The following is a 16904-nucleotide window of genomic DNA, read 5'->3' as shown; positions in this document are numbered from 1 at the left end:
GGGGGGGGTGGGGGGGGGGGGGGGTGGGGGGGGGGGGGGGTGGGGGGGGGGGGGGGTGGGGGGGGGGGGGGGTGGGGGGGGGGGGGGGTGGGGGGGGGGGGGGGTGGGGGGGGGGGGGGGTGGGGGGGGGGGGGGGTGGGGGGGGGGGGGGGTGGGGGGGGGGGGGGGTGGGGGGGGGGGGGGGTGGGGGGGGGGGGGGGTGGGGGGGGGGGGGGGTGGGGGGGGGGGGGGGTGGGGGGGGGGGGGGGTGGGGGGGGGGGGGGGTGGGGGGGGGGGGGGGTGGGGGGGGGGGGGGGTGGGGGGGGGGGGGGGTGGGGGGGGGGGGGGGTGGGGGGGGGGGGGGGTGGGGGGGGGGGGGGGTGGGGGGGGGGGGGGGTGGGGGGGGGGGGGGGTGGGGGGGGGGGGGGGTGGGGGGGGGGGGGGGTGGGGGGGGGGGGGGGTGGGGGGGGGGGGGGGTGGGGGGGGGGGGGGGTGGGGGGGGGGGGGGGTGGGGGGGGGGGGGGGTGGGGGGGGGGGGGGGTGGGGGGGGGGGGGGGTGGGGGGGGGGGGGGGTGGGGGGGGGGGGGGGTGGGGGGGGGGGGGGGTGGGGGGGGGGGGGGGTGGGGGGGGGGGGGGGTGGGGGGGGGGGGGGGTGGGGGGGGGGGGGGGTGGGGGGGGGGGGGGGTGGGGGGGGGGGGGGGTGGGGGGGGGGGGGGGTGGGGGGGGGGGGGGGTGGGGGGGGGGGGGGGTGGGGGGGGGGGGGGGTGGGGGGGGGGGGGGGTGGGGGGGGGGGGGGGTGGGGGGGGGGGGGGGTGGGGGGGGGGGGGGGTGGGGGGGGGGGGGGGTGGGGGGGGGGGGGGGTGGGGGGGGGGGGGGGTGGGGGGGGGGGGGGGTGGGGGGGGGGGGGGGTGGGGGGGGGGGGGGGTGGGGGGGGGGGGGGGTGGGGGGGGGGGGGGGTGGGGGGGGGGGGGGGTGGGGGGGGGGGGGGGTGGGGGGGGGGGGGGGTGGGGGGGGGGGGGGGTGGGGGGGGGGGGGGGTGGGGGGGGGGGGGGGTGGGGGGGGGGGGGGGTGGGGGGGGGGGGGGGTGGGGGGGGGGGGGGGTGGGGGGGGGGGGGGGTGGGGGGGGGGGGGGGTGGGGGGGGGGGGGGGTGGGGGGGGGGGGGGGTGGGGGGGGGGGGGGGTGGGGGGGGGGGGGGGTGGGGGGGGGGGGGGGTGGGGGGGGGGGGGGGTGGGGGGGGGGGGGGGTGGGGGGGGGGGGGGGTGGGGGGGGGGGGGGGTGGGGGGGGGGGGGGGTGGGGGGGGGGGGGGGTGGGGGGGGGGGGGGGTGGGGGGGGGGGGGGGTGGGGGGGGGGGGGGGTGGGGGGGGGGGGGGGTGGGGGGGGGGGGGGGTGGGGGGGGGGGGGGGTGGGGGGGGGGGGGGGTGGGGGGGGGGGGGGGTGGGGGGGGGGGGGGGTGGGGGGGGGGGGGGGTGGGGGGGGGGGGGGGTGGGGGGGGGGGGGGGTGGGGGGGGGGGGGGGTGGGGGGGGGGGGGGGTGGGGGGGGGGGGGGGTGGGGGGGGGGGGGGGTGGGGGGGGGGGGGGGTGGGGGGGGGGGGGGGTGGGGGGGGGGGGGGGTGGGGGGGGGGGGGGGTGGGGGGGGGGGGGGGTGGGGGGGGGGGGGGGTGGGGGGGGGGGGGGGTGGGGGGGGGGGGGGGTGGGGGGGGGGGGGGGTGGGGGGGGGGGGGGGTGGGGGGGGGGGGGGGTGGGGGGGGGGGGGGGTGGGGGGGGGGGGGGGTGGGGGGGGGGGGGGGTGGGGGGGGGGGGGGGTGGGGGGGGGGGGGGGTGGGGGGGGGGGGGGGTGGGGGGGGGGGGGGGTGGGGGGGGGGGGGGGTGGGGGGGGGGGGGGGTGGGGGGGGGGGGGGGTGGGGGGGGGGGGGGGTGGGGGGGGGGGGGGGTGGGGGGGGGGGGGGGTGGGGGGGGGGGGGGGTGGGGGGGGGGGGGGGTGGGGGGGGGGGGGGGTGGGGGGGGGGGGGGGTGGGGGGGGGGGGGGGTGGGGGGGGGGGGGGGTGGGGGGGGGGGGGGGTGGGGGGGGGGGGGGGTGGGGGGGGGGGGGGGTGGGGGGGGGGGGGGGTGGGGGGGGGGGGGGGTGGGGGGGGGGGGGGGTGGGGGGGGGGGGGGGTGGGGGGGGGGGGGGGTGGGGGGGGGGGGGGGTGGGGGGGGGGGGGGGTGGGGGGGGGGGGGGGTGGGGGGGGGGGGGGGTGGGGGGGGGGGGGGGTGGGGGGGGGGGGGGGTGGGGGGGGGGGGGGGTGGGGGGGGGGGGGGGTGGGGGGGGGGGGGGGTGGGGGGGGGGGGGGGTGGGGGGGGGGGGGGGTGGGGGGGGGGGGGGGTGGGGGGGGGGGGGGGTGGGGGGGGGGGGGGGTGGGGGGGGGGGGGGGTGGGGGGGGGGGGGGGTGGGGGGGGGGGGGGGTGGGGGGGGGGGGGGGTGGGGGGGGGGGGGGGTGGGGGGGGGGGGGGGTGGGGGGGGGGGGGGGTGGGGGGGGGGGGGGGTGGGGGGGGGGGGGGGTGGGGGGGGGGGGGGGTGGGGGGGGGGGGGGGTGGGGGGGGGGGGGGGTGGGGGGGGGGGGGGGTGGGGGGGGGGGGGGGTGGGGGGGGGGGGGGGTGGGGGGGGGGGGGGGTGGGGGGGGGGGGGGGTGGGGGGGGGGGGGGGTGGGGGGGGGGGGGGGTGGGGGGGGGGGGGGGTGGGGGGGGGGGGGGGTGGGGGGGGGGGGGGGTGGGGGGGGGGGGGGGTGGGGGGGGGGGGGGGTGGGGGGGGGGGGGGGTGGGGGGGGGGGGGGGTGGGGGGGGGGGGGGGTGGGGGGGGGGGGGGGTGGGGGGGGGGGGGGGTGGGGGGGGGGGGGGGTGGGGGGGGGGGGGGGTGGGGGGGGGGGGGGGTGGGGGGGGGGGGGGGTGGGGGGGGGGGGGGGTGGGGGGGGGGGGGGGTGGGGGGGGGGGGGGGTGGGGGGGGGGGGGGGTGGGGGGGGGGGGGGGTGGGGGGGGGGGGGGGTGGGGGGGGGGGGGGGTGGGGGGGGGGAGAGGCTGTTGCCGGGGTAGGGGTGGGGAAATATCCTGCATGTTGGATGTATAAGAAGCAATGCATTGTATATACTAAGTTCTGAGTCTGAGTTCAGAGTGTTAAGTTCAGTGTGTGTTCACTGTGTTCTTGCTGAAGAGTTCTGTATAGCTTTATAGTCTTGCATAGACGTGTGTAACCTTGCAACTGCTAAAGTAAAACCTTCCTATGGAAAGAACATCTTGAGTGGAGAGTATTCTTTTCCAAGGTGCTAGAAGGTTGCAGTGAGTGCAAGAAGACTATAAACCTTCTCATCTTACCAGAGTGACTCCGCTTTAAACTCTGCTGATAGGTATGTATACATGTTTATGGGCACACAAAAGGCACTACAGAACAGCAAATCATGCAGAGTCCACTAGACTTCCAGTTTTTAATTCATCATGTTCAAACAAAATCCCATTCCAGGAACCTGGTTTTCTTAAACTTTTTGCTGAATGTTTGTAACCCAGAAACAACTAGATTTTTCTTTTTACAAGCTGAAAATTCAGGGAAGGGATTAAGTTGATCTCCCGGCAAGGACATCTGGACCACAGTTAAATCCCTCCACCACCACCAAAGCATGCTTCCGCGGCACAACCCTCTTACCCGGTACATGGAGAGATCAATCCGAAGAGAATTGTGTAGCTGGTCCAGCAATTTGACAAACCGTTCTTTCTGCAGAAAAAGATAGGCCCCAGGAGCAGGTAAATGGAGTAAGAGAAAAACCAACTCTACCCCCCTCCCAACCAACCAACCAACACCCTCATCGTTCAAAAATAATTAACATTTGACAAAAGTCCTAGCTTTAGAACTGCATGCACATTGGGGAAGGGAACTGATCACGTGATACAAAACGAGAATTCTTCCTCGGATCTCGAGACTGGAAGTGTTCACCACTCTCCGCGGTGTCTGCTCTATTTGGGTCGTTTCGGAGCGTCAGCCCACAGAGATATGTCCCTTCTTGCCTCCTGTACCCTTCATGGCAACACCGCCCCATCCCAAAACAGAAGGAGTGTCCCTGGCTGGGATGGATGACCACACAGCTGTTCTGGGCTCAAAGAACCAGTGTCAATCTAGTGTCGGTTGGGAACAGTGAAGGTTGCTGGCAACCCAAATTCCATCTGATCATGGATTGGAAGGTTTAGGACAGTGGTGGCGAACCTTTGGCACTCCAGATGTTATGGACTACAATTCCCATCAGCCCCTGCCAGCATGGCCAATTGGGGCTGATGGGAATTGTAGTCCATAACATCTGGAGTGCCAAAGGTTCACCACCACTGGTTTAGGAAGACCTGCCCTTAAGCAGCTGCAGGCCACCCCCACCTGGACCTCATACTGGGGATGGTAACGTTGCTAATGCTGTGTTAAGGTGGCAGAAATCTCAGATGGGGACACTTAGGCAAGTAAACCTATTCTGTCCAGAACCTGAACTGGAATGTCTCTGGCTCCTTCCGCACATGCAGAACAATGCACTTTCAATCCACTTTCAGTGCACTTTGCCGCTGCGCGGAATAGCAAAATCCACTCGCAAACAATTGTGAAAGTGGATTGAAAGTGCATTATTCTGCATGTGCTGGCCACTAACTTGCTATCCTCCGCATCTGTGCACCAGCCCATGGCCAGAAAATGATTGTGCTGCTCGCTGAGCGGTCAGGTGATACAAGAGGTCCAATGGAGATTCAGTGGGCTCTATAAAGACTCAGATCCTGAGACATTTGGCTCTGCCGAGCCTAGCTGTGATCAGGTGTTTCGGCATACTCAAGTTGCCGTCTTTTTCTAACACCAGCCTAATCCAGATGGTATTCATCTTGCGTTATTAGGGTAGGGACTACGGTTTTGAATTATATGTTTTTAATTCGGCATTTGTATACCTAGTTATTGTTTGGACTGTTGTTGCAGGCTGCCGTGAGCCCCAGCTTTGCCGGGAAAGGCCAGGGTATTAATTGAATAAAATAACATAAATAATTGGCGGTTCCTCTAGAATGGAACCCCAGGCCCTGGTCACTCACATTCCTTGCAACTCACTCCGGCTGTTCACGCACTGGGTTTCTTGAAAAAGTAACACTTGATCAAAAGCTCAAATCAACCTAGGGCAGTGGTGGCGAACCTAAGGCACGTGTGCCAGAGGTGGCACTCAGAGCCCTCTCTGCGGGCACGTGCGCACATAGTTCATCATGTAGGGCAGTGATGGCGAACCTTTTTGAGACCGAGTGCCCAAACTGCAACCCAAAACACACTTATTTATCGCAAAGTGCCAACATGGCAATTTAACCTGAATACTGAGGTTTTAGTTTAGAAAAAATGGTTGGCTCCGAGGCGTGTGTTACTCAGGAATAAGCTTGGTGGTAGTCGGTGGCTTTGCTTTGAAGCAACCATGCATCTCTTCCAACGGGTGAGTCATGACCCTAGGAGGGTTTACTCAGAAGCAAGCCCCATTGCCAGCAACCAAGCTTACTCCCAGGTAAAGGATTGAGCTTTGGTTCTTTGCATGAAAATCAGTGGGGTTTAACAGCGCTTAACAGGGTTACCTACACTGCTTCCCCAAAACTTGGTCTTAGGTTTAATGCTAATGTCGAAGAACTGGCCGGCCCAGGCCAATATATAGATGTGGGGGGGGCACTCTGTATTATTATTACTTAACAGAGAGGAAACAGAGTGCTACCTCTACCCATGCCATAGGTTCGCCACCACTGATGTGGGGGGAGAGGAAAATCACCCCCCCACACACACACACATCTAGGCTGGCCTTGTTTCCGAGTAAACCCTCCTAGGGTCGATATTCACCCATTTGAAGCGTTGCACAGTTGCTTCACCAAGCTCACTCCCAAGTAATGCGCGCCTCGGAGCAAACAGTTTTCTCTAAACTAAAACGTCAGTATTCAGGTTACATCTAATCTACACTGCTACCCCCGCCCGGCCTTGGGTTCAGGCGCCACACATTTTTATAATCTTAGTGTTATATATACTGTACTGATGCTGCTAGTTTTATGAATTTTGTAAATTGTTTTAACCTGTTCTAATTTATTTTATTTTGTGTATTGCTGTTTTGGCCAATTGTATGTAATACTATGTTTAGCCTACTGTACACCGCCCAGAGCCCTTCGGGGGTGGGCAGTTTATAAATTTGATAAATAAATAAATAAATAAATAAATAAATAAATAAATCCCTTTTAATAATCTTTTATAAATCCCTTTTTATAATCTTTTATAAATCCCTTTTTATAATTTTATAATCTTATTGTTATATATATACTGTACTGACGCTGCTAGTTTTATGAATTCTGTAAATTGTTTTAACCTGTTCTAATTTATTTTATTCTGTGTATTGTTGTTTTGGCCTATTGTATGTAATACTGTGTTTGGCCTAGTGTACACCTTAAGAGCCCTTCAGGGGTGGAAGTAGGTTTATGAAATTGATATATATAAATAAATGAATAAATAAATAAATAGAATTTATCCCTTTACATAATCTTTTATAAAATCCTTTTTACCAATTTTATAATCTTATTTTATAATTTTATAATCCTATTGTTATATATATACTATACTGATGCTGCTAGTTTTATGAATTTTGTAAATTGTTTTAACCTGTTCTAATTTATTTTATTCTGTGTATTGTTGTTTTGGCCTATTGTATGTAATACTGTGTTTGGCCTAGTGTACACCGCCCAGAGCCCTTCAGGGGTGGGCGGTTTATGAATTTGATATATATAAATAAATGAATAAATAAATAAATAAATTTATCCCTTTTTATAATCTTTTATAAATCCCTTTTTATAATTTTATAATCTTATTTTATAATTTTATAATCCTATTGTTATATATATACTATACTGATGCTGCTAGTTTTATGAATTTTGTAAATTGTTTTAACCTGTTCTAATTTATTTTATTCTGTGTATTGTTGTTTTGGCCTATTGTATGTAATACTGTGTTTGGCCTAGTGTACACCGCCCAGAGCCCTTCAGGGGTGGGCGGTTTATAAATTTGATATATAAATAAATGAATGAATAAATAAATAAATAAATCCCTTTTTATAATCTTTTATAAATCCCTTTTTATAATTTTATAATTTTATAATCTTATTTTATAATCCTATTGTTATATATATACTATACTGATGCTGCTAGTTTTATGAATTTTGTAAATTGTTTTAACCTGTTCTAATTTATTTTATTCTGTGTATTGTTGTTTTGGCCTATTGTATGTAATACTGTGTTTGGCCTAGTGTACACCGGCCAGAGCCCTTTGGGGGTGGGCGGTTTATAAATTTGATATATAAATAAATAAATAGATAAATAGATAAATAAATCCCTTTTTATAATCTTTTATAAATCCCTTTTTATAATTTTATAATCTTATTGTGTTATATATACTGTACTGACGCTGCTAGTTTTATGAATTCTGTAAATTGTTTTAACCTGTTCTAATTTATTTTATTCTGTGTATTGTTGTTTTGGCCTATTGTATGTAATGCTGTGTTTGGCCTAGTGTACACCGCCCAGAGGCCTTCGGGGGCGGGCGGTTTATAAATTTGATGAATGAATGAATGAATGAATGAATGAATGAATGAATGAATGAATGAATGAATTGCCATGTTGGCACTTTGCAATAAATAAGTGGGTTTGGGGTTGCAATTTGGGCACTCGGTCTCGAAATGGTTCGCCATCACTGAACTAAGGACATGGAACGTGACAATCAGGGTGCATTCCCCCCATCTGCCTGAGGTTACTGAGAAGGACCTCTATGGAAAGAGAGGCTGACTTAAACCTTGGCTTAAAGAGAGGCTGACTTAAACCTTGGTTTAGAGATTAAGTACTGCAGAGCATGGGAGCTGGTTCTGCGAACCCAGATCACGTCACCTGCCCCCAGGAAGTAGGATCCTTATTCAACGACAGTCGTGAGTGGTCCATACTGAGATGTGCTTTGACTGGTTGTTGTCCCTCCTGGCTGTTGGGTCCCAGAGATGTGACAGTCATGGACGAGCCCACAGCTGTGAATTCCAGCATCGTTCAACTGCCTAGCGCTTTCTGTGGGGGTGGGATCGGGGATCTGACCCCATGCTTTTGCCTGATATACTCACTCAGTGCTGGACCAAGCTACATGGAAGTTCAACCAGGGTCCCAGGGTGGGTGCCACCTCCCCCACCACTTCTGACCCCCCACCCCACCCTTCCCATTCCCCAAAGACTTGTGAGCAAAGCAGATGGGACGAGGGGATTCGCATTGGTGCAACATGGCATGCAAACAGCAAAGACAATCATTTGGGAAAAGTTGCCCCCTTTGGGGGAATTCCGGGTCTTACTCTGTTGCCTACGTTTACTAAGTCCACTACATACAACTTCCTAACTGGCTATTGTTTGCCCCACATGTAGCTGCTGCTCTGTAGCCCAAACCCCAGACCTGGCCACCATGTTTCTTTTTAATGTCGTGTACGCCAAACTCTGGACTGCTATATGTCAATCAAGCACAGAGCGGCCAGTAGATACCTGCACTCATTGAAGTTTGCTATTTTTTTGTTTTGGTTTTAAGCTGAACAGGGTTGTGATTATTTTTGTAAGCCGCCTTGAACCACAAGAAAAGATGGGATATAAATGCTATAATATATACCTTTAAAAATGCCTTAATAAATAAATTTGGGGGGGGGGGGGTTCCGAGTGCTTGTCCACATTGGTTTAAATGCTAAAACGTTTTGAATGCTGAAAATGTGAATTATTTATTGTCGAACATATTCATCCATGTGTATCTAACCAAGTCAAGCAATTCACCCATGCTGCAAGGCAAATTAGGTTAACTATTGCAAACTGACCTGTATGTTTTATCGTTTTACTGTTATGGAGGTCTGTTTTATAATTGCTTAAAATTTAGGTACATTTAGGCCATTTAGTTGTTTAACATTTGTACAGGATTTTAGCTACTAGGGTACATTTGTTGTTGTTTTTCTCCTAGTTTGACCATATTTATGAGACTGTATTGTTCTGTATATAGAAGAGAAGAAGAAGAGTTTGGATTTATATCCCCCCCTTTCTCTCCTGTAGGAGACTCAAAGGGGCTGACAATCTCCTTGCCCTTCTCCCCTCACAACAAACACCCTGTGAGGTGGGTGGGGCTGAGAGAGCTCCGAAAAGCTGTGACTAGCCCAAGGTCACCCAGCTGGCATGTGTGGGAGTGCCCAGGCTAATCTGAATTCCCCAGATAAGCCTCCACAGCTCAAGCGGCAGAGCTGGGAATCAAACCCGGTTCCTCCAGATCAGAATGCGCCTGCTCTTAGCCACTGCTCTTAGGCACTACGCCACTGCTGCTCCTGTAGAAAGATTGTGAAGGCTTATGGCCAATACATTGAACTTTTGGCAGGCTGGCTGGCTTATTATTGTAAGCTGCCTTAACAAATAAATAAAATGTTCGGTTTTCCAGGGTGTCGCCCACGTTGTTTTAAATACTTGGAAAAAACACAACACTGGTCAGATGGCTCCAATGGAACCATGCCACATTTGAAAGATTCCCACCTGCCAGATGTGACATTTCTACCTACCCTTTTTCAATGCAGTCCAAAAATGACTCCCCCTCCCACAAAGACGCTCTTGGGGCTCCCCTCTCACCCAGTGGCATCTTTTCAGGGGATCTGAGGCAGCAGTGGGGGCAACGAGGTAGGAAAAATAAATCATGCTTCAACTATGGAAATCCTTCCATCTACAGAATATTGCCTGTCTGTCTGAGCAGCAATACACTGTGTGTGGCTTTGATAATGCAGAAACCCTTCTCATGTGGAACATGTACTTTGGCTGTGTGGCTGGGAAAATTCAGATTTTCCTGCCCATATGGCAGTTTCCTGACCCTGCACCAGCGTGGCGTAGTGGTTAAGAGTCCTTCTCATGTGGAACATGTACTTTGGCTGTGTGGCTGGGAAAATTCAGATTTTCCTGCCCATATGGCAGTTTCCTGACCCTGCACCAGTGTGGCGTAGTGGTTAAGAGCCGGTGGACTCTAATCTGGAGAAATGGGTTTAATTCTCCCACTGCTATCAGGAGGTTTTTCTTTTCTTTTTTTTTAAATCGGCACTAGAATATTGTTATTCGGATTTACCCTTGTAACAATAGGTGTAGCACAGGAGTCCCCAATCTTTTGGAGCCTGCAGACATCTTTTGGGTTTTGACACGGCATGGTGGGCACAGCTACAAAATGGCTGCTGTGGGCAGGGGTCGCATTAAGGTTTTCGTAGACCCTAGGCCAGGGGTGGCCAACCTATGGTGCTCCAGATGTTCATGGACTACAATTCCCATCAGCCCCTGCAAGCATGGCCAGCCCCTGCCAGCATGGCCATGCTGGCAGGGGCTGATGGAACCAGCAGTCCATCAGCTATCCTGAAGAGCTCTATAGTTTGAAGACACCTAATAAAGTAGACCCTAGGTCAGGGGTGGCCAACCTATGGTGCTCCAGATGTTCTTGGACTACAATTCCATTCAGCCCCTACAAGCATGGCCATGCAGGCAGGGGCTGATGGGAATTGTAGTACATGAACATCTGGAGCACCACAGGTTGGCCACCCCTACCGTAGGCACTCTTGTATTTGACTCCCTACCTCATCCTGATATACCACTGGAGATAGGCAGACATCATTTCAAAAAATGTCCTGTCAACCTCTGTGGGTCACAAAATGGTGCATATGATGCATATCCATTAAAAACCGGAAGTCAAACTTTTAGGGGGATGAAAATACAAAATGTCCTTATTTAAAACTTTTATTTTTGTTCCCAATTTCTGTAAATGTGGAGATATAAGGGGAAAGGCATACCTTTGCAAGGGAAGGCATAGACCAGTGGTGGCGAACCTATGGCACTCCAGATGTTCATCAGCCATCAGCCCCTGCCATCAGCCCCTGCCAGCTGGCAGGGGGTGATGGGAATTGTAGTCCATGAACACCTGGTGCACCATAGGCTGGCCACCCCTGCGTCTATGCCCGTGGTGGCGAACCTAGGCACTCCAGATGTTTGTGGACTACAATTCCCACCAGCCCCTGCCAGCATGGGCAATTGGCAGAGGATGATGGGAACTGTAGTCCATGAACATCTGGAGGGCCGTGAGTTTGACACCTATGTTGTAATGTATCGGCGTAGTATTTGTGCAGTTTCCAGCAGGGCTGACTTCTGAATCTGACAGATGTTGATTCTGTCGATTGGAAGATGTTTCAAGTGCCCCCTAGTGCTTTTGGAATGGCATGCAGGATTACCCCCGGGACGACCTCAGCTGGTTTGTGCCATCGTTGCTGAATCTCGATTTTCAAATCATGGCACTGTTACTATGGTCACTATTATTAATTTTTTAAAAAAATCATATTATTAAATTGTTACCAAAGGTGTCTGTACATAGTCTCATCAAAACACTAATCTGCCTGCATCCCTTTCTTAACCCCTTCCTCTCCAAACTCTGATCCGATCTGGCCAGGGCTCACACCACCATCCCCTTCTCCCCCAACCCTGGCTAACACCTCTCTCCCCCTTCCCCGGCCTGCCTCCTCCTCGATTGCTAATGCACGAAAGACAACGAGAAGCAGTTCTTGCAAAAGACGTGCGCAGCGCACAGTTGCACATCCGCCACAACACAGCCTCCGTAGCACGCCTTAGCACCGGCCATGGCACACAGAGGGTTAAAGCGACACAGTCTGGTTTTTTGGGGGGAGGGAAAACACCCAAATTTTAGGCTCTCTGAGAGAAAAAAGAAGAAAGAAACAGTGTTTTGAAACAAGAAAAGCCTAACATTTTTGTTTTGTTTTGCTGTAATCAACACAATCTGCAGGTTGCAACTTGGAAAAAAACGACAGAAGAAGAGGAAGAAGAAGAAGAAAGGGAAAAAAAAAGACAGTCCCTCGAGGTCTAAATATCCCCCTGACTGGCGAAAACAAAACCGACTAAATACAGAAGCGCAGTTGAGGGCTTGTTTACGCACGTGGGGGGGTTGCGGCAAAGGGAATCACGTTCGCCTGAATTCAACGGGGCTGTGTTCGAAATGGGGGGGGGCAACTGGAAACCGTTTACCCTTTTCGGCCTCAAACGGGGTTGTCTGGGGTCAAAATAAAAAGGGCGGCGGAGCACACTGGCCTTGGGAGCAAGTGGACGTGGTGAACTCTAGCCACAAACCACAGAGCGGTGCGTGAACATGCCCTCACTGGTTGACTTGGAAAACAACAAACGAGGAAGAGAAAACCTCCTTCTTATAACTCCTTGGAACCCTGTTAAGTTGAAACACACAGGCAGAGTGGTTGAATGAAGCAAACACGTGATTTCGTTTCTCCCAGCGTAAACGACAAGGGTGACCAATCAATCCCCCCCCCCCCCGTTCACAGAATCTGGGGTTCTGCAGTATTCCTGAAACCCACGTTGTTATCATCTGCTACGCGGTTTTGGTGCATGAGGACTTTGCTCCCAGTCACGCTGCATCATGGATTTTCCGTGTATACGTACAGGCCTGAGATCACCGATCCATTATGCTGCGCATCTGTGGGCAAAGCATGCATACATGAAAACGTCCGGGCCTCAGCCAAAATCCTTCTCTAAAATAGTATCTCCTGTTCCATCACTTGGATGGAATGGCAACTGCACCAAACGTTCATGGACAAATATTTTGCAAACAAAAGTTATTTTAATGTGTTGTCGAAGGCTTTCACGGCCGGAATCACTGGGGTGCTGTGTGGTTTCCGGGCTGTATGGCCGTGTTCTAGCAGCATTCTCTCCTGACGTTTCGCCTGCATCTGTGGCTGGCCTCTTCAGAGGATCATGAAGATCCTCTGAAGATGCCAGCCACATGAAGATCCTCTGAAGAGGCCAGCCACAGATGCAGGCGAAACATCAGCAGAGAATGCTGCTAGAACATGGCCAGACAGCCCGGAAATCACACAGCACCCCAAAAGTTATTTTGAGGCCCAAAATATTATCCAAAGGAACTCCATTAGGTCTTTTTTCCTTGCAGCTATCGCTCCCGCTAACCACAACATCTCTCGTCTCTTTTCTTCTTCTTCTTTTATTTGGGAGTTTTTCTAATTTGCTGCATGATCTAGTCAACCAGGGATCTTGTAGCTGCTTCAAGCAGGGAAGCAACGCAGCATACGGGGTCTGTCTTTTTCCTTGATGGAACTAAAAACAACCCAGATGGCCAACTCTGGCCAGGGAAACCGTGCAGGGGGGAAGGATTAACTTCCCTTCCCCAGAGCCCTTGGCCTTATCCACATCACTCTCCCTGGCGGCCGTTCACAAAACATGCCAGGAATCCCAGTCACAGAACACCTGTGTCACATGATCCCAAGCAAGTCTGAAAGAACGTCTAGCACTCTCCTGACATTGAAAGGGAGGATCAGACATGGAAGTCTTTGAAAGAGGTTGGATCATCATTTAGGGATGTCTGGCATGTCAACCGGTAGGAGTCCAGAGGGTGCAGATTCCATGACAGGGGACGTTGGCCAATGGTGTTGGCCTCCCTTCAAGGGAAAACCCTGAAGTGATGTCATGCCTCTCTAGGAGAGACTGGAAACTCTATGGATTACCATAGAGTTTCCAGTGATTCCTAGAGAGGACTGACGTCAGTTCTGGATGTTCCCCAGAAGTGACGTCATGCTGTTGCCTACAGGAGCAGTGGCGGGAAGGAATGGGAACCTAGGGCTCTTACCATCTCTCATCTTTCTGTTAATGAATGTCTAATAAGTTTCAGGGGTACTTCAAGTTAAAATTGCTAGATTATCATCATATTTCTGTTAGGCATTAAGCCCCAACCTCAATCCCAACTCCTTGAGAGACCGAAGAACGAGAGAAAAAAATGGCCAGAAAATGGCCTCCATACTGAAGCTCAGTCTAAAAAATTTCCCCATCATCTATGGTCTTTACCAAAGAGATTAGGAGAAAATCCTAGGGTCACCTTGAAGTCACATCCCATGCTCCCCAAACTCCGCCCTCCCCAACAGAGAACTCAAAACATCCTAGCATTTGCCAAGCATTTCTAGCCACCCTAACCGCAAGGATGCTCTTTAGAAAGAAGGGGCCTCCTTGGCCAGCTCTTAGCAAAAGAGTAAAAAACATGGAAACAGCCATTTCTACCCAGTTATAATGGCCTGTGGCTAAATGCCATAAATTTTACTACTGCTGCCATTTAGTTTTGGACATCCAGGGCACGTGCTGGATCGGATCCACTCCGCTGGGCAACCCCATTACACTGAGAGAAGCAAAGACATCAGGATAGGCTTCCTTTCAAGACTCTGCCGTCTCTTGTTTACACAGAAAACCCGTCGCCTTTCGGAAGCTTTCCCGGCTGAATCAGGGCCTATACATGAATGTGTGTGTTTTATCCTTCCCGCCGGGGCCAAAAATGACTCCCAGCTCTGCCCACTGAACTTTTTTTTTTAAGAATTGCAAATGGCATCAAAGGTAAAATTGGAGGGGAGGAGACTTCACTGACTGGGATTATGGGATTACCTGGTTGTTTCTGGTTCCGGCCCCTCTGATGACAATTAGAAGCAGGAGGGAAAAGGCCTCTCACCTGGAGAGGCAGGTATGATGGGAGGGTACCTATTATGTTGTCTTCTCTGATGGAGCTTTCAGCTGGAGCAGCCGCCAGACGTGGTGCAAGGACGCCTGGCTGCTACCCCTCTCCTTCTTTGGGGGTTCTCAGCTGTGGCTGGATCCAGGTAGGATGGAGGGATATCTGGCTGAGGCCTCCTCCGATGGGAGATTTTGCTGGAGCAGCATCCAGGCATCATTCAGAGATGGTCGGTTGCCCCTTCCTTCCTCTTCTGGGCTTCTCAGTGGCAGATCAACCCAGGCGGGGTGGAAAGATGTCTGGTTGCTTCCTCCTTCACTACGATTGGCTCACAGCTGCATCTGGTCCAGGTTGAATGGAAGGATACTGGACTGATGGTTCCTTCCAACTGGGGAGCCTCTCAGCTGGGATGCCTGGCTGCTGCTTTCCTCTCTCCCCTGGAACTCCGAGCTGCTGCTAGATGGAAGGATGCCCAGGTGATTCCTCTCTTTCTACGGTTGGCTCTCAGGTGGATCTGGATCCAGGTAGAACGAAAGCATACCTGTTTGTTGTCTCCTTTCCTCTGATGGGGCTGTCAGCTGGAACTCCATCCTGTTGGAATGAGCGACTTTTGCATGCCTGGACACTGGGGGGTGCTGTGTATCTCGCTCTAACTGTGTTGTTGCCTCTCTAGTTTGCCCTCCTTGTCTGGGCCAGGGGACCGCCCACTAACTTCCTTTCTTCCTCCATGGCGGTCACTTCTGACCTGACCTTTGACCTGAGCGCATGGACAAATGGTTGCGTGCCTCAGTAGAGCTTTCCCACTGAAGCACTCTCTCACTTCCACACACGTAACGGTCAGAGGTGGGATCCAGCAGGTTCTCACAGGTTCCCGAGAGTAGGTTACTAATTATTTGTTTGTGCCGAGAGGGGTTTACTAATTGGTGATTTTGCCACGTGATTTTTGCCTTAGTTACGCCCCTCCTCTCAGCAGTAGCGTGCAGAACTTGAAGCAGTCTAGCAGGAGGTGCACCGGCGTGCGTGGCAGCCTGCGCCTGCGCCTGCGTGCATTCATTTCCTGTCCAAGGACCGGCGCAGTGGCTGCGTCCTTGCCACAGCCCCTCCCAGGAATGCCCCGCCCAGGAATGCCTGGCCACGCCCCCTTTGTGCCCCGCCCAGCCCCATTGGCGCTATGCCACAGTTTGCATCCCACCACCATGGGAACCTGTTACTAAAATTTTTGGATCCCACCACTGGTAACGGTGCGTTAGAGCGCTCACTTGTCATAGGGAAAGTAATTCTTAAATTAGGGTTTCTTCCTATCTACCTCTTACCTGAAACAAAGCTGTGAATTGGAGATGCTTGAATAAATGTAAGTTTTTCCTTTTACATTTATCTCTTGGGAAGTTTCTATAAACTGCACTCACACACACGACTGGGCTGATCCCTAATTCAACTAAATCTAACACATGCAACCAGGGTGCGGGGATGTCTGGATGCTGCGTTCTCCCTTCTGTGGTCCCAATCGGACGGGAATTGGAAGTCTGAAGAGTACTATCTGCTTGAGCCGCATTCAGGCGTGATGGGAGAATGCCTTACAGTTACCTTCTGTTCTTCTGATTTCCTATCACTGACACTTGGATGGCAGACAAAAACTTGATCTCAGTTTTAGCAGGATGCTGACATGATTCTGCTTATTTTTACAGATACAGAGGCGTAACTACAAGGTGGACGGGGGGGGGGGTGCGCACTGCACCGGGCGCGTGGCTGGGGAGGCAGCACAAATATCAGGTTTGTTTTTTGTATTTTTTAGTGTTTTTCAGTTTTTGGCCTGCAGGGGGCGCAGTTTTTAGACTAGCAGCACCAAAATATCGGGGTGTTTGTGGGGGACCCTCCTGATGATACCACCCAAGTTCGCTGAGGTTTGGTTCAGGGGGTCCAAAGTTATGGACTCCCAAAGGGGGTGCCCCATCCCCCATTGTTTCCAATGGGAGCTAATAGGAGATGGGGGCTACACTTTTGAGAGGCCATAACGTTGGATCCCCTGAACCAAACTTCACCAAACCTGGCTGATATAAAGATACCCTGAAATTTTGATGCTTCTAGCCTAAAAACTGCGCCCCCTGCAGGCCGGAAACTGAAAAAACACTAAAAAATATAAAAAACACAAACGAACGGGGCGGGGGGGGGGAGCAAAACTCAGATTTTGCACCGGGCTCCACCTAGGTACGCCTCTGCACAGATACACCCATGCAAACACAGTGAGCCAGGATCTGTGCTCTGGACCAAGAGTAACTTCTTGCAAAGGAGAAATTCTTGGAAATCAGAACGGCGTTGTTTTCTCACTCCTCCACATGAAGC

General features: G+C 54.4%; 1 protein-coding gene across 1 annotated transcript in view; it reads right to left on the bottom strand.

The window, feature by feature from the left end:
• The window catches only part of LOC125433265 (protein unc-13 homolog A-like), a 126853-nt gene that overhangs the window by 88455 nt on the left and 21494 nt on the right, over positions 1-16904 (bottom strand). The window contains exon 11 of the mRNA XM_048497766.1: positions 3652-3720. Within this exon, the coding sequence (XP_048353723.1) occupies positions 3652-3720 (69 nt within the window). The remainder of the gene's footprint in view (positions 1-3651; positions 3721-16904) is intronic.

The sequence above is a fragment of the Sphaerodactylus townsendi genome, linkage group LG05 (assembly GCF_021028975.2).
Source record: "Sphaerodactylus townsendi isolate TG3544 linkage group LG05, MPM_Stown_v2.3, whole genome shotgun sequence".
Taxonomy (NCBI): Eukaryota; Metazoa; Chordata; class Lepidosauria; order Squamata; family Sphaerodactylidae; genus Sphaerodactylus; species Sphaerodactylus townsendi.
The sequence above is the reverse complement of the archived record's forward strand: the minus strand, read 5'-3'. Positions and strand labels throughout refer to the sequence as shown.